The sequence below is a fragment of the Pelodiscus sinensis genome, chromosome 2 (genome assembly GCF_052426305.1).
Source record: "Pelodiscus sinensis isolate ZL-2025 chromosome 2, ASM5242630v1, whole genome shotgun sequence".
Lineage (NCBI taxonomy): Eukaryota > Metazoa > Chordata > Testudines > Trionychidae > Pelodiscus > Pelodiscus sinensis.
In genome coordinates, this window is record NC_143053.1 from 241,377,101 (window position 1) to 241,401,404 (window position 24,304).

General features: G+C 42.4%; 1 protein-coding gene across 1 annotated transcript in view; it reads left to right on the forward strand.

Moving 5' to 3' along the window:
* Window positions 1-24,304, forward strand: part of NCAPG2 (non-SMC condensin II complex subunit G2) — a 111,374-nt gene that overhangs the window by 85,291 nt on the left and 1,779 nt on the right. The window contains exons 25-27 of the mRNA XM_075922741.2: window positions 7,028-7,131; window positions 12,402-12,499; window positions 16,771-16,873. Of these exons, the coding sequence (XP_075778856.1) occupies window positions 7,028-7,131; window positions 12,402-12,499; window positions 16,771-16,873 (305 nt within the window). The remainder of the gene's footprint in view (window positions 1-7,027; window positions 7,132-12,401; window positions 12,500-16,770; window positions 16,874-24,304) is intronic.

Here is a 24,304-nt window from a genome sequence, read left to right on the forward strand (position 1 = left end):
AGAGTTGTCATTAGCTTTGGTGCCAGGAACCCTGCTCTTTGGCACTGATGGCACTCCAGCCAGATCAAAAAATTATTTTTCAGGTACTCCTGCAACTATGTCAGCAGAGTTTAGTGACTCTGAGGAGAAAGACTTACCTCAAGCTCAAGTGTCTAAGACTTCCTCACCTAAACCAATGCAGATCCAGCAGTGTCAACAGCAGTGGGTACTACCACTCATGCTGCCAAATTGGCCATATTGGGACCCATGGGCTCTATTCAGACAGCAGCCAACTCTTATACCACATTTGGCTCCAGACTAGCAGCATTCTATCCTGTCTGGAGATCCATTACCACTGACAAGTGGGTTCTCGAGATCATCAACACGGGTTACGTAATTCCCTTAGTCTCCACCCACAACCACCATCCCCGTCCCTCTTCAGGGACCCCTCTCATGAGACTGTGCTCCTACAAGAGGCACAGCATCTCCTACAGTATGCCTCCTGGGATGAGGTTTACCTGGGAGGTTGACAAATGCCTTTGATGTCGACTGCGGAGCGTCCAGACTACCGCGCTGAGCTAACAAACAGCTGATCGGCACAGCGCAACAGCCATTTAAATTTAAATGAAGCGGCGATTATTTAAATCGCTGCTTCATTTTCCGATGCCGGGTAACCTAATCTACATGCCTCTTGTTGTCAGAGGCATGTAGTCTAGACGTACTCCTAAAGATAGAGCACCCCCGGGGACACTACTAGAAGAAGACGACGACTCCTCCTCCTCCTCCTCCCTCTGTGCAGTAACTGGAGTTCTTCGAGAGAGTTTTCCCCGTGGGTTCTCCTCCCTTCTGCTTCAGATTCTGTTTAGGGTCCAGATCAGAGAAGAACTGAGGAGCTGGCTGGCCGCACATGTGCATTACATACTCCATGCACCTCGTGCCTAAGCCTCGTGCGCGCGGCCAGCCAGGGAGGCACTGCTACCAAGAATCTCAGACAGGTGGGCGCAGTGGTTCTGGCACCTAAAAGTGGAGCACCCACGGGGACAACTATCTCGAAGAACTCCAGTTACCGAACAGGGTGAGAAACCTCCTCTTTCCCTACCTCGACGATTGCCTAATAAAGGGCCCCTCGTCTTACCATACGCAACAGGTAGTGACAGTTCCCAGGGCATTATTTGACAGACTCAGGCTATGCATAAACCTGACGAAGTGTGTCTTGCTCCCAACACAGACACTGGACTTCATAGGGGCACACCTGGACTATGAAACCGTGATAGCATCGCATCCACAGTCCAGATTCGCAGCAATTCAAGACTTGGTGCATCTGGCACAGCTCAGTCCCTGTATAATCGCCAGGCAGTGCCTGTGCCTCCTTGGCCACATGGCAGCCACCACCTTTGTGGTGCGTTATGCATGCCTGCACATGAGACCTATGCAGACATGGCTCAGGACAGCGTACAGGCCGCATGCACTCCCATTGAACAAGTCTCTCAGCATGCCAGGCAGGATAAAAGTCTCTCTTACCTGGTTGACACAGAATGTGTATATGCAGGAGGGGTCCCCTTTCAATGCAACCCCACAACCCTTTCAGTTACCACAGATGTCTCTTGAACAGGCTGAGGGGCTCATTTGTAGGACCAGGTAGTTCAAGCCATGTGGACACCAGATGAGGAAAGCAAACACATCAACTTGTTTGAGCTCAGAGCAATCCAGTATGCATTCATGCACTTCTCCCAGATAATACACAACAATACCATCCACATACTGATGGACAACACGACAACAATGCACTACATCAACAAGCAGGGTGGTGTCCATTCTTGCCATCTCTGTTGGGAGGCATTACAGTTATGGAAATGGTGCATCCCTCGTCACATCCACCTTTATAGCCCCATATATCCTAGGTACAGACAATATGTTAGCAGATGACCTCAGCATAAACTTCTCCCTGAATCACAAGTGGGAGATCAACAGAGCATCCATCAACCATCTCTTCCCTAGATGGGGGTTCCCTACGTTAGACCTCTTTTGTCACACACAGGAATTCACGGTGCCCGCAGTATTGTTCCAGAGTGGGATTGGGCCCGGGTTCTTTGGGGCACGCGTTCAGCATCATCTTGGACGCACCTCTAGCATACTCATTTCCACCAATCCTTCTCATCCAGAGAGTGATACTCAAAATAAAACAGGACAGAATCAAAGTGATTCTGCTAGCGCCGTGGTCACCCAGACAGATTTGGTATCCAGCTCTTCTACACATGGCTAGGCATCTCCCACATCTCTTCCTCCCTGTTCCGCAACAGAACGGGAAGATTTGCCACCCTTCCATCGAGTATCTTCCCCTGCACACATGGCTTCTTGCTGGCTAACCATGACAGAGATCCAGTGTCCTCCAAAAGTTCAAACTAATCTCACAAACAACCATAGACCTGCAACGAGGAAAACCTACGCTCAAAAATGGCAGCATTTTTCTAGCCGGTGCTTTGCTCAACACTGCACTCCCATGCAGATGGGAATCCCACTCATAATCACCTACTTAATACACCTTCACAGCTCCGGTCTATCCGTCAGCTCTATGAAGGCCTACCTTGCAGCCATATCTGCATTCCACCCGCCCATACAGGATCATTCCGTTTTTACTCATCCATCAATCAAGATATTTCTGTGAGGTTTACACAATACATTCCCACCAACTAAAGAATCAGTCCCCACATGGGACCTTAATCTCATGCTAAGGGCATTAATGGGCAAACAGTTTGAACCACTAGCTACGTGCTTCCTTCTCCATCTATCCATGAAGGTAGCCTTCCTTGTAGCTATTACCTCAGTATGAAGGGTGGGCGAGTTGGGCTCGTTTATGACAGACCTGCCCTATACAGTCTTCCACAAAGACAAGGTGGTCCTACAGATCCATCCTAAATTCCTTCCCAAAGTATTTACCTCATTTCATTGTAATGAACCAATTTACCTGTTGTCTTCCCCAAACCTCATGGCAACGACAGTTAAAAGTCTCTCCATACTCTCAATGTCCACAGGGCGGTGGCCTTTACTTGCAGTGAACACGTCCGTTTTGCAAAACACCTTGCTTTTTCATCTCTTCCATAGAGAGATCTCAGGGACTACCGATCTTCAAACAGAGACTGTCCAAGTGGATCTCAGATTGTATAGGATTGGCTTATGCCATATTCACCAAACAGCCTCCTTTGGCTGTGTGTGCCCATTCCACGAGGGCAATGGCCACCTCCACAGCCTTCCTCCGTAGTATCCCCACGGCTGAGATCTGAAGAGCAGCCACCTGGACTTCTGCTCACACTTTTACTCATCACTGTGCCATCCAATTGTATGCAGACAGTCTCGCTCTGTTCGGCCACTCAGTACTTTCAGTAGCCGAAACAAGCCTTCCAAAGGTCCCACCTCCAAGCATTTATACTGCTCTGTAGTCACCTAAAAGTGGAGCACCCCCAGGGGCACTCCTTGAAGAAGAAGGGAAGGTTACTCACCCTGTGCAGTAACTGGAGTTCTTTGAGATGGTTGTCCTCATGGGTGCTCCACCACCCATCCTTCTCCCCACTGTTTTGGATTCTGTTGGAGGAGCCAGCTGGCCACCCATGTGCATTACACACTCCAGGCACCGTGCACCTGAGCCTCGCACACGCGGCCAGCCGAGAGGGCATTGCTACCAAGAAGCTCCAACTGGTGGGCGCAGTGACTGTGGTGCACCTAAAGGTGGAGCTCCCATGGGGACAACCATCTCGAAGAACTCCAGTTACTGCACAGCGTGGGTAACCTTCCCTTTTGGAGTTGCATATTGAGATGCATTTTTAAAAAATGAAGCGATTTAGGAACTTAGGAATTGCTGTACTGAATTGACTCATGGTTTGGTTTGACTCATTCATTGACCTGTCTTGTGCAGTAGCCTATATCTGACAGCAGCCAGCCCAGTTTAACACATTTTAAAAGATGCCCCCACTAATACATTACTAATACATTAAATGAGGTTTTTCTTTGAGTGATTTTTCCAAATCATTCTATGTCTGGTGCTTGCGACTTCATATGCTTGATCAGAATCTTATAGCCAACAGTGTCTGTTACGGTTACAAATGATCCCTGAGTGTCTTTGCACCTGTGTGGAGGGTATAAATGGCAAAATGGATCCCATTCCATAGCTATGAGACAGAGCTCTAACAATTTCTGATTCTCTACATACTTGGCAAGTCTTTTTTACTATAATATTTTAGTGTTAGGTTTAGTAGCATATGTAATAGAAATGCCAGTGAGCAGTCTACAGGGAAAATATTTCCTCAGTACCCAGACTTGGCCATTACTGAAACAAAGCCTTGAAGCTTTGAAGTCTGCCCCCTCTGCAGAGCAGCTATGCTTCTTAACTATGCCACACATAATGTTCCAGTTGCTTTGGAGAGGAGCACATTCCCCATATATGTTCCATCTGCAGATCCTTTTGAAAAGATTGCAGAAGGCTAGACAGCTTCATCTCAAAGTTTTTATTTTAGATCATTTTATGTGGCTGCCTTGGACTAGTTTACTTTGATTCCAAATATGCTTTGATGGGCTCTTGCTCTAGCTTGCAGGTTCCATCTTCCAAGTCTATCCCAGCTGTAGACTCTGATAGGGCTACTGAGTACTCTGCTAAAGTTTTAGGCCGGGTGAGGAGAATCACTCCTCTAGAAGGCATACCTTAATAATGATCACTGCTACACCATCATTTCCATTGTCATGAACCCATGAGACACTTCTCACAACACAGTGTTTTTTTGGTGTGGCACACTTCTCACAACACACTAGACTACCTTCATCTGCACTTGCTTTCTGGAGTTAGTAGTTTTCTACACATCTTGAGTGTCTTAGGTTGCCGTTCAAGTCAAGAGATATGGGAGGAAAAGCATTTTTTATGGTAGAGCAGACCAGATAGCTGCTGTCTCATTATCTTTGTGTCAGAGGAGTAGCTGTGTTAGTCTGCAACTTTAAAAACTAGCAGTTCTGTGGCACCTTAGAGACTAACAAATTATATATATAAATATAAAATTAGTATCCTGCAACACAGGTGAGTATAAAAGCTCCCAGGATTTGCTCTGATGCATAGTGGATTCGCTTAAGACTCCTGTGCAGGTGGTACAGAATTACTCCTATACTCCTAATTATACTCCATACCACAAGCCTGGCATTACTAGTGATTGATTGAAGCTTTATTGGCTCCAGCAAAGAACATCTGGTAGGTACCATCAGTTGCACCAACCTCCGGAATGATTCCTGGTGCTATCTCCTTGCGTCTCTGTATCCATGGTGTATTGGGCTATTTGCTTACCACAGCAACTTGAAGACTTCCGTAAATCAAATTCTTAACTTCGTCGCACTGGGCCTAAAATTCAACAGAGATGCCTTCCATGGGTGCCAATATAGAGAATAGACTTCATAGGAGCCAGGATAAAACTTAATGGCAACAAGGCACTATCTGCCTCAGGACATGTTCGATATCATGGTAATCCTCAACTAATTGCAGACTCATGCATGCGTTTCTGTGAGAGCTTGCTTATGTCTGGTCGGTCACAAGGTTTTCTGCAAACATCATGCACCATTTCAGACTTCACTTTTTTGCATACTGTGGTGCCTGAAGTCATATTCCTTCCAAATAGCTACTACATGGATATGATAGTGCAGTTACACTCTGAATTGGTGGAAAGATCCCAACCAGATGTGAAAAGTCTCTTCTCCTTACCCTTCTCACCAAAGACTTCTATTTACAGATGCCTCTACCTGGGAAAAGCTCACTTCTACCATTTTCAGATCTGCAGTCTATGGACCTGTCAGGAAACTCAACTGCATACTTACTAGAGCTCAGGGTAATTCTGTACGCCTGTTCAGCATTTCTACCAGTGCTTCAAGGACTGATGTCACAAATTGTGACTGTCAATTTGACAGCTGTGTTTTATTGGCTGAGGGAAGCCTGGTTATCTCCTCTGTGCCAGGAGGGTATTAGTTTCCCTTTTAGTGATGCACTTTCCAGGACTGCAAAATGCTTCAGCACACCATATTAATAGGCAGTTCTAGATAGACCATGAATGGCAATCAAAAATTCCAGTATCCAGAACATTTTGTGAAAGGAGTCCATCACTGATTGAGTTGTTTCCACAAAATGAATGGGAGAAAACATCCTTGTTTTAGACTAAGTCAAACTTGCTATTTAAAAATAGTATTATTATTATTATTCAAGACTTTTCATGAATGAAAGCTCATGCATCGAACAAAGAAATAGTTGTATCTTCAGTTATAAAAACTGTTTATTATCTAATGTTCTTGTTTCCCAAATGGTGGGTCCCAGCCTACTAGTACAGTCTGGAAAGGTTCTAGGATGGCTGTCTGGCTCACACCCACCCGCTCTCGCTTCCCATGGACAGCAGAATAAGAAGTGGGATCTGGGTGGCAGCAGCATGGGGGAAGCAACTTCAATGCACATACAAGCTGCTGATTGTCCATTTGCTGTTTCTGGGCAGTTCCTCTGTGCTACTGCAGTTACCTGGATCCTACTTTCACTTTTCCTGGGCAGCAGCATGGGGAGCAGGATCTGGGCTGGAGCTAGTAACCAGACAGCAGCCTGATAGTGATCATAGGCTCAGCTGTAAATAGAGAGGGGATGGTAAGGGCTGCAGAAGGAGGCAGGGCTGGGAAAGCAAAACCTAGGGGAGTAGGGGAAGCTGAGCAGAAGGCTATGACTTAAGAAGGGGAGAATGGAGGTCTAAGAAGGGCAAGAGAGAGGAGTTAGCATGGGGCTGAGAGAGGAAAGGGGGTTGTTTATGGGTGTAATAGTACATTTCCAAAAGAGGGAATGTGAATGGTGGGTCATCTTTAATAAAAAGTAACTGTTCAGGGTGAACTAGAAAAAATACATTTAAATCTTTCTTTCCCTAATCTAAACATGCATTCAGTTAATGTAACTACTAACATTATTCCTCCTCCCCCCCCCCCCCGCTGAATATTTTATGTGCAGAATATTTTATTCTGTATTTATTTTGAATTTGAACTATCTTCTTTTTAGGCTTCAAATGCAGAAGAACTTGCACCACCAGAATCCACTGCAGACCTTCCTCCACTTTCAGGCAGTTTAATGACAGTGATAATTAAGTCAATAAACGTGGTCAGGTAAACTTTGAGTTTCCACATGTTTTATTAATGTGAAACCAGTATATGGTTTATTAATGTAAAACCAGTATGTTACCAAAAAAGCTCTTCGTATCCATAATCTTTTACTTTTTTAGTAAGTTGATTGTGTTTGTTTTTTGCTTTTTCTGTTGTCCTCGTATAGAACAGCATGACTATTTATTCTGATAATTCTCATAATCAGTCTTCCAACCATACTTATTTCAAAAGGCATTTTTTTATAATTCCTAGTCCTTTTTATATGGAAGGGTTTATGAAACCAGTCTTTCTACCAGAAATAACACCAGTCATATAACCTGGAACTAACAACATGTATGCTAAAACTCAACTGTAAAATACACTCTGATGGCACTGTACAAATGGCATAAACAAATTCATTTGTTAGTATACTAAGTATTAAGTTTGTCCTGAAAGAGAGGTTGGTGTGAATTCTGCAGCTCTCCCAAGTGACTTTTCAGTGGGCCTTAAATTGGATACTTGTTATGTATTCTTATACTATTTTAGTAAATTAGTTGAGCTCACGGCAATTACAGCTGACTTTCAATTTTTCATTCAAATGATGCTTTTTAAAAATTGTTCATAACTTATTTCCCTCAAGTGATTACCCACATATTTTCCAGTTATAGCCCAAGTGTCCAAAAGGCATGGCAACTACAATTACCCACCTGTCTTGCAACCATGGGTGTTAGAGGAAACTGAATACCACATCTCTGCCCACTGCACAATTTTTGTTATTGCTGGTTAGTTTGTTCTACTTATAGATAATTTAGTTAGGTTTATATAGTTTTTAGTCTGTTGGCAGGAAAAGTCTTCAAGTCTAGAGTTGCCTTGGCACTGGATACCCATATATACTTCCAGATTCTATGGTAGAATCATAGCCATATCACAGGAGTGAATCACAGAAGCTGTTGCCGTCCGTGACACACTCTAGGTGCCACTTCTGCCTCAGTGAATCACATATACCACCCAAATACTCTGTGTGTGGCTATTTTTTGAAAAGGACCCCAAAACAAGAGAATCTCACCTAAGGCTTTTCCTAATAGATTCATGAGAGCATCATCTGTTCCTGAGAGGCAAAAGGCAGGCAAATCAGACCAAAGAGTCTAAGAACACCTCAATAAACAAAGGTCTACCTTAAACTCCAGGATTCAGTGTTGAAAAATGTCCCAGTCCTTGATTATGGAGTCAGCCAGAGCTTCTCTGTACTTCTTATCTCTCTCCTCTGAGAAGAGAGGAAGAAAGGAGCATAATGTGCATGGTATCTGGAGACTCAGCTCTCTCTCTAGCACACAGTAGAGACAGTTTAAGTTCCACATTGAATACCATTGATGCTTCTGTACTGAAGACTCACCTCATGAAGAAACCTACCCTCATTTAGACCAGTATTTGATAAGTTGAAATTGAATCATCTAGCAACCAAGCCACCCATCCTGAAGCACTGAGAACCAAAACTCAGAGCTTCCTGAATCAACACCAAAGAATCTTGTGCAAGTTCCTAAACTCCCAGACCTAGTATCAAATCTTCTGGCATAGACATTAAAATATCTTACATTTTCCTGTTCAATTCCATTAATAATTTCAGACACAAATGAAACTGTCTTAGAACCAAGGTTCATGCTTCAAGGCAGCTTGATATCTTCTATATTTGGTCCCTGATAGACTGGCATTGCCAAAGGCTTGTAGGATCTAACCCAGGTACTTATGGCAAAGCTCAGCTTCAGTGGTTCCCACCTCAAAGCTCAGCTTCAACAGTGCCCACTTCCACAGTTTAAAAGTGGGACCTTTCTTAACATTGAGTCCTGGAGCATCAATGGGCCTCACCCCAAAGAGACTCTTCACTACAGATGTAGATGCTGCCATCTCTAAGAATGCTAAATACTTTTTACAACCATCCAATACCTGTCCAAGAGATATTTAAGCAGCAGAGATTATCTAAGTGAATACTCCAGGACAAGGTTCCAAAAAAGCTTGACTTTTGACTGAAAGGTGACAGTTTTCAGATGCATGAATATTAAATTACTAACTATTCCTGGCTAAATATGACTTCTTAAATTGGACAGTTTTCTAAAAGTTCCTGCAGGAGCACAGATTGGAGCTTAAGTCCTTGGTGTTAGAGTGGCATCTGGTTGCATGGACTCTCAGTAAGCCAACTTGATGCCTCTGGCACTGCAGTCATGCAGGTTGCTTGATTGCAGTCCTACGGAATACCAAAGGAGGTTTTAAATTACCACTTTTAATGTCTCTGATCTCTTAATTAAGCATAATAATTAGGGCTCTATCAAAGTCATGGCCATGAAAAATTCAGCTCCTCTTGTGAAATCTGATCTTTTATGTGCTTTTATACTCTACTATACAGATTTCATGGGGGAGACCAAAGGTACTTAAATTGGGAGGGTTGAGCCAAAAAGGAACTGCAGAGGAGTCACAAGTTTATTTTAGGGGGTTTGAGGTATTGCTACCATTACTTTGCTGCCTTCAAATCTGAGTAACTGGAAAGTGGCTTTTGGCCAGTTTCCCAGCTCTGAAGGCAGTGCACTGCTAGCAGCAGTGCAGGACTAAGGGTGGCAATACCATACCGTACCAGTTCTGAAGGCAGAGCCTTCACCAGCAGCAACACAGAAGTAAGGAAGGAATGGTAGAGTATTGCAACATTTACTTCTGTGTTGCTACCTTTAGAGCTGGGTGGCCAAAGTGGTAGATGCTGACTGAGGGCCAAACTCTGCAGGCAGCAGTGGTAATATCCTACCATGCCTTTCTTCTGTGCTGCTGCTGGCGTGGCTCTGTCTTCAGAGGTGGGCTCCTAGCCACTGCACTCCAGCTGCTCAGTCTGAAAGCAGCACTGCTATCAGCAGCAGTGGAAAAGTAAGGGTAGCGCTACTGCGCACACAACCCCACACAGTAACCTTTCAGTCAAAACCATGAAATTTCAGATTTAAATAACTGAAATAACAAAATTTATTATTTTAAAACTGTGTGTCTGTGAAAATGACTAAAATGGACTGAGACTTTGTTAGGGCCCTACTAATAATGAAGCTCTGCACATGTTAAAGGACTCAAGCCATCTTATGCTGTGGAAGCCTGTTTTTTCTTCCATGAGGAAGCAATGTAGGCAGCCTCAGAATGATGGGAGATGTAAGCAATCCCTCTAACCCTATCATGGCCAGCAAAGATCTCCAAGGAAGAGAGAGATGTACCAGAAGTGGAGACTCATACATTGTACATCAGCAGGTTTGATGGTGTGGTCAAAATTCTGGACCAGATTTCCAAGAGCAATTGGTCCAAGATTATAGGGCTATACACCATTAAGTTCTATTCCCTCCCTATCCTTTTCTGTTTCCCGTCTGTTTCCAGGGATTTCTCTCCAAAGGTGTCACTTGGGGTACGTCTAGACTACATGCCTCTGGCGACAGATTAGGCTACCGGACATAGTAAAATGAAGTGGCGATTTAAATAATCGCCGCTTCATTTAAATTTACATGGCTGCCGCGCTGAGCCGACAAACAGCTGATCAGCTGTTTGTCGGCTCAGCGCGATAGTCTGGACGCTCCCCTGCCGACATCAAAGGTATTTGTCGACCACCCAGGTATGCCTCCTGGGATGCTTCCAGACTATCCAGACTATCGCGCTGAGCCGACAAACAGCTGATCAGCGCGGCAGCCATGTAAATTTAAATGAAGCGGCAATTATTTAAATCGCCGCTTCATTTTACTATGTCCAATAGCCTAATCTATATGCCTCTGTCACCAGAGGCATGTAGTCTAGACGTACCCTAAGAAAGGAAATGAACTCCCTTCTGCGACACAGTGTTGGAGCTACCTATGCAGTTTCAGAATAGGAAGTCTTAACTCATTTTTTATCTTTTGCTTAGATCATAAACTCATCAAGTATTCTATCTGCATAGTATCTAGAACAATGGAGTCGATGACTGACACTCAGGAGTGCTATGTTAATACAAATAATACTTAAATGAGTTTTGGACTGTATTAGAAATTTCTATATGATAGTAAGTTTGGAGCTGCTTGGTTCAGGATATACTGATTGACTCCAGTTCCACCAGAGCCCAAGTAACCTCTGCTGCTTCTCTAAAGCATTCTAATATCTGAGGTTTGTAGAGAACTACCAAGAGGTTTGATTCACACCATCAACTTATTTGACTTCTATAGCAAATGGCAGAGTATTAAATAAGTTACAATTCCAGTTTATTTTAGAGCCATTAGTTTTAACTTCTATGCTTCTATGGGCTTTTTTCTTTTCCAAATACACCCCAAAAATCTTAATTTTTGGGTTCTGCTCCTCTTCTTCTCATACAAATAATTTCATCTGAATTCCCTTATTCCATTCCTAAGTTGCCACTACTATACAAAACACATTGTTTCCTCTAAAACTGTAAGCAGTGAAGCTCCAGAGATGAGCCTATTCACAATCCTCTGTAAGAAGTTCATTTGAGATTCCCACACTTAAGCTATGTCTACACTTACCAGAGATCGACAATGCTGGAATCCAGGTGGCAAGGGTCAATTTAGTGAGTTTAGTGAAGACCTGCTAAACTGACCACACAGCACTCTGGTCAACTCCAGTACTCCACTGTGTCTAGATTTGCATGATTTTCCGGAAATGCTTTTAACGGAAAAGTTTTCCGTTAAAAGCATTTTCAGAACAGAGAGTCTAGATTGCTACGGATGCTTTTCCGCAAAAAAGCCCCGATCACCATTTTCGCGATCGGGGCTTTTTTGTGGAAAACAAATCTGAGCTGTCTACACTGGCCCTTTTGCGCAAAAGCTTTGCGCAAAAGGGACTTTTGCCTGAACGGGAGCAGAATAGTATTTCCGCAAGAATCACTGATTTCTTACAGTAGGAAGTCAGTGCTTTTGCGGAAATTCAAGCGGCCAGTGTAGACAGCTGGCAAGTTTTTCCGGAAAAGCGGCTGATTTTCCGGAAAAACTGGCCAGTCTAGACACAGTCGACCAGAATGAGAGAAGTAAGGTAAGTTTACAGGAGAGCATCTCCTGTTGATGCAGCATGGTGTAAACACTTCGGAAAGTAGATGTAAGCCATATTCACTCTAGCTATGTAGTGTAGTGTAGATGAGGCTTTAAACTATGTGTTTTGGAGTCTCATGGTTGATCATGGTTTCCCATATAATGATTTAGAGAACCACCATTGTTACCGGAGAGGGAAGTAGGGCCAGCTAAAACTTCTATTTATGTTTTTAATAGAACATATTTCCCCTTGTGCCTTTACTTTTCTTCTAGGTCATTTTTAAATGAATTAATGGAATGCATTATCTGTGAGGAAATTGAAGGAATTATTAGTATTACAGCTGCTGCATACATAGTTGTTATAATCAAAGGTCAGTCAAACTAATTTTGTATCTAATGAAGGCTTTTGTGAATACTATGTTTTAATCCAACTTGATTTTAACATTTTTAGAATATTTTTTCAATTAGATGTGGAAATTCAGAAGTAGTAATTTTTATAGGAATACAGCATTAAAAAGAGAAATTGAAAGGAATTGTTTGGAATGTTACAAAAGTTGTAAGGAATATTGTTAGATATTCCATAGAAAATGTTGTGAGTTTTTAAAATCTTTATCTGACAGTCTAACATAAACCTTTTCCGTGTCCTGTTTTATAGGAATATAGAATCATAGGACTGGAAGTGACCAAGCACCATGTAGACCATCCTTGACTGGTGTTTGTCTAATCTGCTCTTAAAAATCTCCAGTGATGGAGATTCTACAACCTTTTTAGGCAACTTTTTCCAGTGCTTAACCACCCGGACAGGGAGTTTTTCCCAGTGTCCAACCTAAATCTCCCTTGCTGCATTTTAAGCCCATTACAGGCAGTCCCTGGGTTACGTACAAGATAGGGACTGTAGGTTTGTTCTTAAGTTGAATCTGTATGTAAGTCGGAACTGGCGTCCAGATTCAGCCGCTGCTGAAACTGATCAGGTTCAACAGCAGCTGAATCTGGACGCCAGTTCTGACTTACATACAGATTCAACTTAAGAACCCCAGGCATCCCCAAGTCAGCTGCTGCTGAAACTGATCAGCGGCTGATTCCAGGAAGCCTGGCACAGGGGCTTCCTGTAGTCAGCCACTGGTCAGTTTCAGCAGCGGCTGACTTGGGGACGCCTGGGGCAGAGCAGCTGGGGTGCTGCTGGGTTGGTCCAGTAGCGCCGCCGCTCCTCGGCGCTACTGGACCAACCCAGCAGCACCCAAGCTGCTCTGCCCCAGGCGTCCTGATTCAGCCGCTGCTGAAACTGACCAGCAGTGGCTGAATCAGGACACCTGGGGCAGAGCAGCTGGGGTGCTGCCCGGTTGGTCCAGTAGCGCCCAGAGCGGCGCCATGGGACCAACTGGCAGCGCCCCAGCTGCTGTACCACAGGTGTCCGGAGCAAAGCCGCAGAGCACGGGGGCAGCGGGACAGCCCAGACGTGCTGTGGCTGTCCTGCTGCCCTCGGGCTCCGTGGCTTTGCTCTGCTTTGCTCCCCGTCCCCTGGTCTGCAGACCGGGGGTGGGGGGGCAAAGCAGAGCCAAGCCGCGGAGCGCGCGGTCAGCTAAGCCACGGAGCGCGCGGTCAGCTAAGCCGCGGAGCGCGCGGCCAGCTGACAGCCCAGACGTGTCTGGGCTGTCAGCTGACCGCGCGCTCCGCGGCTTTACTCTGCTTTGCCCCCCCCCCCCCGGTCTGCAGACCAGGGAGACGGGGGGGGGGGGGGGACAAAGCAGAGCCAAGCCGCGGAGCGCGTGGGCAGCGGACAGCTCTGTCCGCTGCCCGCGTGTTCCGCCGCTTTGCTTCCTCTCCCTGGTCTCCAGCAGACCAGGGAGAGGAAGGGCCCCGTTCGTAACTGCGGAATAAGTCGGATCCGCGTAACTCGGGGACTGCCTGTACTACTTTCCCTATCATCAGAGGATAAGGAGAATAATTTTCTCCCTCCTCCTTATAACAACATTTTAGCTACTTGAAAACTGTTATGTTCCCTCTTAGTCTTCTCTTTTCCAGACTAAACAAACCCAGTTCTTTCAATCTTCCTTCATAGGTCAAGTTCAATAGACCTTCAAACGTTTTTGTTACTCATCTCTGAACTTTTTCCATTTGTGGTGCCCAGAATGGACACGCAACTCCAGTCAAGACTTAATCCTCATGGAGAAGAGCAGAAGAATTACTTCTCATTTCTTTCTTACAACACTTTGCTAATACACCACTGAATGATGTTCGCTTCTTTTGCAGCACTGTTATGCTGTTGACTCTCACTGTTCCTTCCCCAGTGTGGAATACTTTGCATTTGTCCTTATTGCATTTCATCCTATTTACTTCAGACTGTTTCTCCAGTTTGACCACATCATTTTGAATTTTAACCCTATCCTCCAAAGCTCTTGAGATCTCTCATAAGTTGGTATCATCCACAAACTTTATAAATGTACTGTATGCTATTATCTAAATCACTGATGAAGATATTGAACAGAATAGGACCCAGAAAGCAATGTCACTCGTTATGCCTTTTTAGCATGACTATGAACCATTGGTAACTACTCTCTGGGAGCAGTTATCCAGCACACTCACCTTCTAAATAGTTCCCTCCATTTAGGATGTAATTCTATAGTTTGTTAATGAGAGGGTCATGGAAGACTGTATCAAAAGCCTTACTAAAGTGTAAATATACATCGTCTGCCACTTATCCCCATCCACAAGGCTTGTTACCTCGTCAAAGAAAGCTATTAGTTTGCTTTGATGTGATTTGTCCTTGACAAATCCATGCTATTATTTATCACCTTATTATCTTCTAGATGTTTGAAAATGTATTCCTTAATTATTTGTTCCACTATCTTTCATGCTTCAGAAGTTAAGATGACTGGTCTATAAATCCCTAGGTTGTCCTTATTTCCCTTTTTTATAGATGGAAATTATAATTGCCCTTTTCTAGCATTCTCCAGTCTATCCCGTTTTCTATGACTAGTCAAAGATAATCTCTGATTGCTCATGTATCTCCTCAGTCAGCCCCTTGAGTATTCTAGGATGCATTTCATCAAGCCCAGGTGACTTGAAGACATCTAACTTATCTAAGTAATTTTTAACTTGTATTTTCCCTATTTTAGCTTCTGATCCTACTCCATTTCACTGGAATTCGCTAGTTGGGCATCTAATTACCACAGACCACCTTGGTGAAAACTGAAACAAATCATTACACACCTGCCTATTGTTTTTCCCTCTTCACTGAGTAATGGGCCTACCTTGTCCTTGGTCTCAGTCTTCCTCTTGCTTCTAATGTTTGTAGAACGTTTTCTTGATTCTTCCTTGAGTAATGTCCCCGTGGGTACTCTTCTGTTGGTGATGGGCTAATCCCAGGACCGCAAATCGGAGATTTTTCCTTCAGTATCTGGTCGGGCCACTCAAATGTGGCAGGGTGCCTGCCATTCACACCTTTGGAGATCACACATGCGGCCTGACTCTCCTCAGTTCCTTCTACCCTTGGTCGCAGACAGAGCTCACTCCCTCTTCTCCGCTTCCTTTCCTGTGAACAAGAACAGATTTAATTAGTCAGTTTATAAATCCTTTCTGTTATATAGAGTTTCTTGGTTCAGTCATTTATTTATTTTTTTTAAAGACTTGATGTAAATAGTTTCCCCTCAACCCATTGAGAAACGCCACAGCAAAACTGGGCCTCAAATGGCCCCCACACTGAGAGATTAAGGTAGCACCAAGTTAAACCTTGTTTAAAAAACAAACAAACAAACAAAAAAACCCAATGCCCAGTTCACTCAGGTTTAAGAAATGTGACAAGTGTTGCGATCCAATGCCATTTCGGATGGCCACGGGTCCTGTATTCGATGCTTGGGTGAGGCACACATCCCTAAAAATGCTTGCACTATTGCAGCCTCACAACCAGGGCGTGAAAAGACAGGGAGTTCAGATTAAGAATTCTCCTCTCCAACAAAGCCTTTAATCCCCAAGCAACTGAAAAGGGGATTACTCATCAAGAGACCCCTAGTAAACAGAAGGAACATGCTAGTTTGATCTCATTTTTGTGCTTTGTCCTTTCTAATTTTGCCCCTACTTATCTTACTTGATTCTATTTGTCCTTTGTAATTTGACCTAGTTTCCACTTTCTTAAGACTTTTTTTTTAAGATCATTCAAGATCTCCTGGTTAAACCAGAATGGTCTCTTGCCATATTCCTGTGTGATGGAATAGTTTTCTATTGTACCCATAATAATGTCTCTTTGAGAGACTGCCAACTGTCTTCAGTTAGTTTTTCCTCTTAGACTTGTTTCCCATGGAACCTTCCCTACCAACTCCCAATCAGTTGTCTTTATTTTGCTATTCTCTTTCCTGCCATTCCTTACTTAGAATCATGAACTTTACCATTGCATGATCACTTTCACCCAAGGTGGCTCCCACTTTCAAATTCTTAATTAGTTCGTCCCTGTTTGTCAAAATCTAGAATAGCTTCTCCCCTAGTAGCTTTCTTCACCTTCTGAAATAAAAATAGCATGTACATAGCATGATTTTATACACTTAACCTGGGTAAGTAAATGTCACCAGTTTGTTAAAAACTTCATTTGTTGTATAGATGCTATACAGGAATATGCAGACTTATTTATTTTTAACATTATTTCGAATAGGTAAGCACAAAGCTTCACTTGTTAAGGATATTGCACATACCCTTCAAAAGAAGCTGATGGATTTCAGGGAAGTTGCCATGGAAGAATCTAGCAGCATTGAAAGGTAAATCTGCTGTATGGTGGGAATAATAAAACAAAACCATTGACTGACAAAAGATTGCAGGATTCTGTACTTGTTGGTGAAGAAGTTTACTGAAACCCATATGATCAAGAGATTAAAATAATTCCAAAATGTTACAGGTTATTGAGCCTAGTTAAGAAACTAAATTTTCTAGTTCAATTTCCCTTTCAGATAGTAATTCTCTTTGCATGATTTGTTCTTTAAATTTAACTTGTACATCTTGTCCTGTATACTGTAGAATCTACAGTACTCTATTATCTAAAGTCCAGTCTCACTAAGAACAGCAGAGAGAAGCAAGCATTCTTTGTTAATTTGCTGTTTAAGGACACTTAGAGATAAGGGGTTTTTTCTGCTTGTGGTATATTAGATAATACAGATCTCTACTTAAAAATTAATCCTGGGTTATCATAACATTATTTTGGTGCAAGTTTTGCTTTATAGGAGGTTGGCTTACTTGGGATTCCTTGGGACAAATTTTTAAAATGTGGGTGGCTAAATTGCACTTTATAATCATTATCTGCATAATTTAGAAAATCATCAAAAAAGAGATTATTGTTTCACAGATAAAAAGTAATAATGCTGATTTTACAACTCACACTTAAACTTTGCCATATGATCTGAAACTAAAGTTCATTAATACTAAAAATACTCTTATTAACTGCATTCACATTGAATATGTTACATTTTAGTTCTAACCTTCATCCATCTCTTCAGAGTTCTAGGGATAACAAATAAAAGTTTTAGCTATTGATGACGTGTGTATTGGTAGGATAGTTCCAACAATTTCTATTAGTAAGTGGACAGTCAATTTCCTATGATTGCATCTGAGAAGCAATGATGCACATCTGTTTTGTGTATTCTGTTTTTGTTTGTTTTTTTAGCATATTGCTTTAATGGCAGGAAAAGATGGTAGAAAAGAACCTAAAACAGCCTATGGAAAGACAACTGTGTAAGATGGAAATTGGAAATGCGAAAATAGAATTTCAAGAGCAAACAGCCATAATAAGCTTTTAAAAAGAATATGACAATGAGTAAGTCCTCAGGCCAGATAGCAGTCTGTCTGCTGTGGCCCTAGCCCAGGGCGTGGCAACAAAGTCTCGGAGCTCAGGCCAATGCTCTAGCCAAACAGCAGGCAATCTGAGGAATGTCTAGTTTGGACATTAGGAAAAAACTATTTCATTGAGGGATAGGGGGGTGAAGCAATGGCATGTGTTTCCTAGGGAGGTGGTAGAATCTATGTCCTTAGAGGTTTCTAAAGCCAGGTTTGATAAAGTTTGGCTGCAATGATTTAATAGTTATTGGTCAAATAAGTGCAGTGCAAATAAGCAGTGGCAAATTTTTAAAGTGCTTGTACACAAATGCTAGGAGTCTGACTAATAAGATGGGTGAACTAGAGTACCTCGTATTAAATGAGGAGATTGACATAATAGGCATCACTAAAACCTGGTGGAATGAGGAAAATCTGTGGGACACAATCATACCGGGATATAAAATATATAGAAAGGATAGAGCAGGCCTGGTGGGTGGCAGAGTGGCACTGTACATGAAAGATAATGTAGAATCAAATGAAATAAAAATATTAAGTGAATCAACATGTTCCATAGAATCGCTATGGATATTAATTCCATGCTCCAATAATAAGGAATTAGCAGTAGGGATTTATTACCGACCACCTGACCAGGACCGCGATACTGACATTGAAATGCTGAGGGAGATTAGAGAGGCTACCAAAATAGAGAACTCTATAATAATGGGGGATTTTAATTACCCCCATATTGACTGGATACATGTCACCTCAGGAAGAGAAGCAGAAATAAAATTTCTCAATGGCTTAAATGACTGCTTCTTGGAGCAGCTGGTGCAGGAACCCACAAGGGGAGAGGCAATTCTCGATTTAGTCCTGAGTGGAGTGCAGGATCAGGTCCAGGAAATAACCGTTACAGGACCGCTTGGGAATAGTGACCATAATATAATAACAGTCAACATTCCTGTGGTGGGAAGAACACCTCAGCAGTCCAGCACCCTGGCATTTAATTTCAAAAAGGGGAATTACACAAAAATGAGGAGCTTAGTTAAACAGAAATTAAAAGGCACAGTGACTAGAGCCAAACCCCTGAAAGCTGCATGGAAACTTTTTAAAGACACCATAATAGAGGCCCAACTTAAATGTATACCCCAAATTAAAAAACATAGCAAGAGACCTAAAAAAGAGTCACCGTGGCTTAACCACCATGTAAAAGAAGCAGTGAGGGACAAAAAGGTATCTTTTAAGACGTGGAAGTCCAATCCTAGTGAGATAAATAGAAAGGAACATAAATACTGTCAAATCAAATGTAAAAATGTAATAAGAAAAGCAAAAAAAGATTTTGAGGAACAGCTAGCCAAAAACTCAAAAAGAAATAACAAAATGTTTTTTAAGTACATTAGAAGCAGGAAGCCTGCTAAAAAACCTGTGGGTCCCCTAGATGATCGAGCTATAAAAGGAGCAATCAAGGACGATAAAGCCATTGCGGAGAAACTAAATGATTTCTTTGCTTCAGTCTTCACGGCTGCCGTTGGGGAGATTCCCGAATCTGCACTGTCCTTTGTGGGTGATGAATCTGAGGAACTGTCCCGAATTGAAGTGTCATCAGAGGAGGTTTTGGAACAAATAGAAAAACTTAATGTTAACAAATCTCCGGGACCGGATGACATTCATCCAAGGGTTCTAAAAGAACTCAAATGGGAAATTGCTGAGTTATTATCTGTGGTTTGTAACCTATCCTTTAAATCGGCTTCCGTACCTAATGACTGGAAGGTAGCCAACGTGACACCAATTTTTAAAAAGGGCTCTAGAGGCGATCCAGGCAATTACAGACCTGTATGTCTAACTTCATTACTGGGCAAATTAGTCGAAACAATAGTAAAGAATAAAATTGTGAAGCATGTAGAAGAACATAATTTGTTGGACAAAAGTCAACATGGTTTCTGTAAAGGGAAATCCTATCTTACTAATCTATTAGAGTTCTTTGAAGGGGTTAACAAACATGCGGATAAGTGGGATCCAGTAGATATAGTATACTTGGATTTTCAGAAAGCCTTTGACAAGGTCCCTCACCAAAGGCTCTTGTGTAAATTACATGGCCATGGGATAAGAAGGAAGGTCCTTTCTTGGATTGAGAACTGGTTAAAAGACAGGAAACAAAGGGTAGGAATAAATGGTAAATTTTCAGATTGGAGAGGGGTAACTAGTGGTGTCCCCCAAGGATCAGTCCTGGGACCAATCCTTTTCAACTCATTCATAAATGATCTGGAGAAAGGGGTAAGCAGTGAGGTGGTAAAGTTTACAGATGACACCAAACTGTTTAGGATAGTCAAGACAGAAGCAGACTGTGAGGGACTCCAAGAAGATCTCACCAAACTGAGTGATTGGGCAACAAAATGGCAAATGAAATTTAATTTGGATAAGTGTAAAGTAATGCACATCAGGAAAAATAACCTCAGCTATACGTACAGTATGATGGGGGCTAATTTGGGTATGACAAATCAGGAAAGAGATCTTGGTGTTATCGTGGACAGTTCTCTGAAAACTTCCACACAGAGTGCAGCGGCGGTCAAAAAGGCAAATAGGATGCTAGGAATTATTAGGAAAGGAATAGAAAATAAGACACAGAATATCTTACTGCCCCTGTATAAAAATATGGTACGCCCACATCTTGAATACTGTGTACAAATGTGGTCTTCTCACCTCAAAAAAGATATTTTGGCCTTGGAAAGGGTTCAGAAAAGGACAACTGAAATGATTAGGGGTTTGGAACGGGTCCCATATGAGGAGAGGTTAAAGCGACTGGGACTTTTCAGTTTAGAAAAGACGAGACTGAGGGGGGATATGATAGAGGTCTATAAAATCATGAGTGGTGTGGAGAGGGCCGATAAAGAAAAGTTATTTATTAGTTCCCTAAATAGAAGAACTAGAGGACACCAAATGAAATTAATGGGGAGCAGGTTTAAAACTAATAAAAGAAAGTTCTTCTTCACACAGCGTGTAGTCAACCTGTGGAACTCCTTGCCAGAGGAGGCTGTGAAGGCTAGGACTATAACAGAGTTTAAAGAGAAGCTAGATAATTTCATGGAGGTTAGGTCCATAAAAGGCTATTAGCCAGGGGATAAAATGGCGTCCTTGGCCTCTGTTTGTCAGAGGCTGGAGAGAGATGGCAGGAGACAAATCGCTTGATCATTGTCTTCGGTCCACCCTCTCTGGAGCACCTGGTGCTGGCCACTGTCGGCAGACAGGATACTGCGCTAGAAGGACCTTTGGTCTGACCCAGTACGGTCGTTCTTATGTTCTTATATGTTCTTATGTTCCTGCTTTGAGATGGAAGTTGGACTAGATGATCTTCTAAGGCAGTGGTCCCCAACCTTTAGAGGCTCTCGGGCGCCCGGGGGTGGGGCCACTCATGCGCTGGGCGCCCGGGGGCTGGGCCACGCTTCCGGGGGCACGCCAGGGGACGGGGATGCCCTTGCACCCGACGCCGCCGGCCTGTGCCCCAGGGCTGGGGCCGCCCGAGAGCCTTGTGCCGTGGGTCCGGGGCCGGCGTTGCCGCCCGAGCCGCATGCCTGGGGCCAGCACTGGCGCCGCTCGAGCGCCGAGCGTCCGCATATGTCCCGGGGCTGGGGCTGCCTGAGCGCTGCGTACCCGGCTCCGGTGCGTGTTGCGCGCCTGGGCACGGCGCCTTCCGTGCGCGGGGGGCGGGGCCGGCCCAGGTTGTCGGAGGGCGTGTACCGCGTTGGGGACCACTGTTCTAAGGTCTCTTCAAACCCTAATCTTATATGTTTTTACTTTAAGATGAGATATGATGTGCAGTTGTTACAACAAAATGGGAACAAACAATAACACGTTGTCATTTGGAAACTTTGACTAATAAATACCATATTAATATATTGAAATTGTCTACAATTTTTACTGTTATGATAGTCCTATTGAAGTGATTCTGGAACTGTGCAGAAAATTACTTTCTCATTTTATGTATCATCGTGTACCATATCACCTACTGCCTTATGGCACAATTTGACATCACCATATCCGACCTCATCAAAATATACATAAAATAAGCTTTCAAATGATAGATGAGGATTGTGTACAGGGTGGTTACATTAAATTCCAAAAATGGTCCTTTTTGAAGAATTGCCGTATGTCTATAAAAGGTCAGTTTTCTGCATGCTTGAAAGGTTAACCCTGTAGTCTCATAAAGTTCTATATTAGCATCAATGTTAAATTCAGTAATCATCTGGAAAAGGGAATGAGCAGTGAGATGTGAAAACTTTCAAATTACAAAACTCTAATTAAAAGTGCAGAAAACACAGAGGAAGTAAACTAAAACTAAAAAAGATAAATAGGCAGCACGATCACTGATCATATTCAGCATGGATGCATGTAAAGTTAATGCACATTCAAAGCAATAATAATGTGAACTCAAATATTACTGCATTGTTAACTATCTGTAACATGGAGGAAAGTGGCCTGAATGTCTGGTAGCTCTGTTCAATGAACAGCTGCAGTAAAAAATAAATAGAACATTAAGCTGTATTACAGAATGGGAAGTACTATAAAAATTTAAGTAATGACAGACAAATGGCATGGTCTTACCTGAAATACTGTTTTCAATTCTGATAATTATTTTTAACCATAAGAAGCCTGGAAAAGCTTTCATATGAAGAGAATTAAAAGATTTGGCCTGGTTAGATAGTCAGATAGGGCGGGGGAGGAGGGAAGGTGAGGAGCATGGTATGGTATACCAAATTATTTGTGGTATGGAGACCCTCCCATTTACACTTTATTAACAAAGTTGAAACATTTAATGAAATTGAAATGTAGAGAATTTAAATGTGATAAATACTTTTTCACAAAACACAATTATACTGTGACAATGAGTTCCACATGCTATCATTGAATGCTTAGCAGAATTTAAGAAAAGATTAAATATTTGTAAAGATAAGAACAGCCACAGCGTCATTAGATAGAATTTTTTTTAAAAGAACTTGGAAGGATATACAAACTCATGTTTCACGACATAATCCACTCTAGCTGTAAAAGGGTTGTGAAGAAATTTCCCAACGGCCCAGTTATATTCCATAATTGCCCACTTCTATTGACCATCTTTAAAAGCTTTTGATACTGACTGCTATCAGAAAGAGGATGCTGGATGATAATGGACCACTAGTCTGCTCCAGTATGGTAATTCAGTGTTCTGTTGGGTGTCTCATTGTGTATTGTAATGACTCAAATGCAATTCTATTTGGATTGCAGCATGCTTTGTTTTGGTAAACAGCAATTTCCTTTTAATTATTACATCTTTCTCATTCTGTTTGGCCAGAGGAAAACTTGTAGTCAGAACGGTCTGCAAATAAGTAGGGAAGTTAACTCTCAGGTATTTGTGTAAACATGTAACCACTTGAAATTTTAGTGGTTACATGTTTACATTTAGCTAATCCTCATGGGGAACTGGCTCCCCTCATTCCCCTGCACTGCTATTTCTGTGGGAGGCAGTGTGGGGAGGGAGCAGGCAGCTCCACAGTAAGCCCATGCTTATCAGTTGATCAAGTAATTGACTATAGGCTGACATCCCTACAAATAAGTCCACAGCTCATACAGTCAGATAATGTATTAATTTATATATGCAAACATCAACTATAACACATGACTCTTTTCTCAAAGCTTAATTTTTTATTCTTTACATCTGTCTGTTGTTTTAAAATGTCAGCCCTTGGGGTATTAGTTTATCCTGAGTGTATGTAGCCTGGAACGTGACTAAATTTCCAAGGGATTTTGCATGCTGCTCCAGCCTTTTAAATTTAGATGGAGTATCAGGAAATACCTTTATGTGATGCCCCAGTAATAATTATGTAGAGATCCTCTATACTGGAGTACTTCATGTGCTGACATTAAATCAGGAATCAGTGCACTGTAGCAGAAGTATGGGTTTTCCTGATTACTAGAATCTAGTCTTCTCTGCTCAACTGAATTAGCAGTTTCAGTTTTTAAAACAAATATTATGGATCTTCCCATTGCATAAATAAGCTATGAAATGTTAAATGACATAATTTATCATATGTAAAATTCATATTTGCTTATTATTATTATTCATATTTCAGTATATGGGCACCAAAATTAAAACTATTTAAATGTTTTGGCATAAAAAATCATGTTTCCCTCACTTTATCTTATAGATGTCTTATAGGCTTCCAAACCATTTATTGCTCTATCATTGAAGTGCTAAAGAAAGATAATTTACAAATAGTTTCTCTCTATTTGTATAAGATTTTTTGCAGTAAAAGTGCAGGGCATTTAGTACAAGCGACTTTAAATTTGCCTTGTCCTTTACTCTTTTGGGTGCCTCACAGCCATTCTGAGTTCTGTTATGGTTGGAGGTCCAT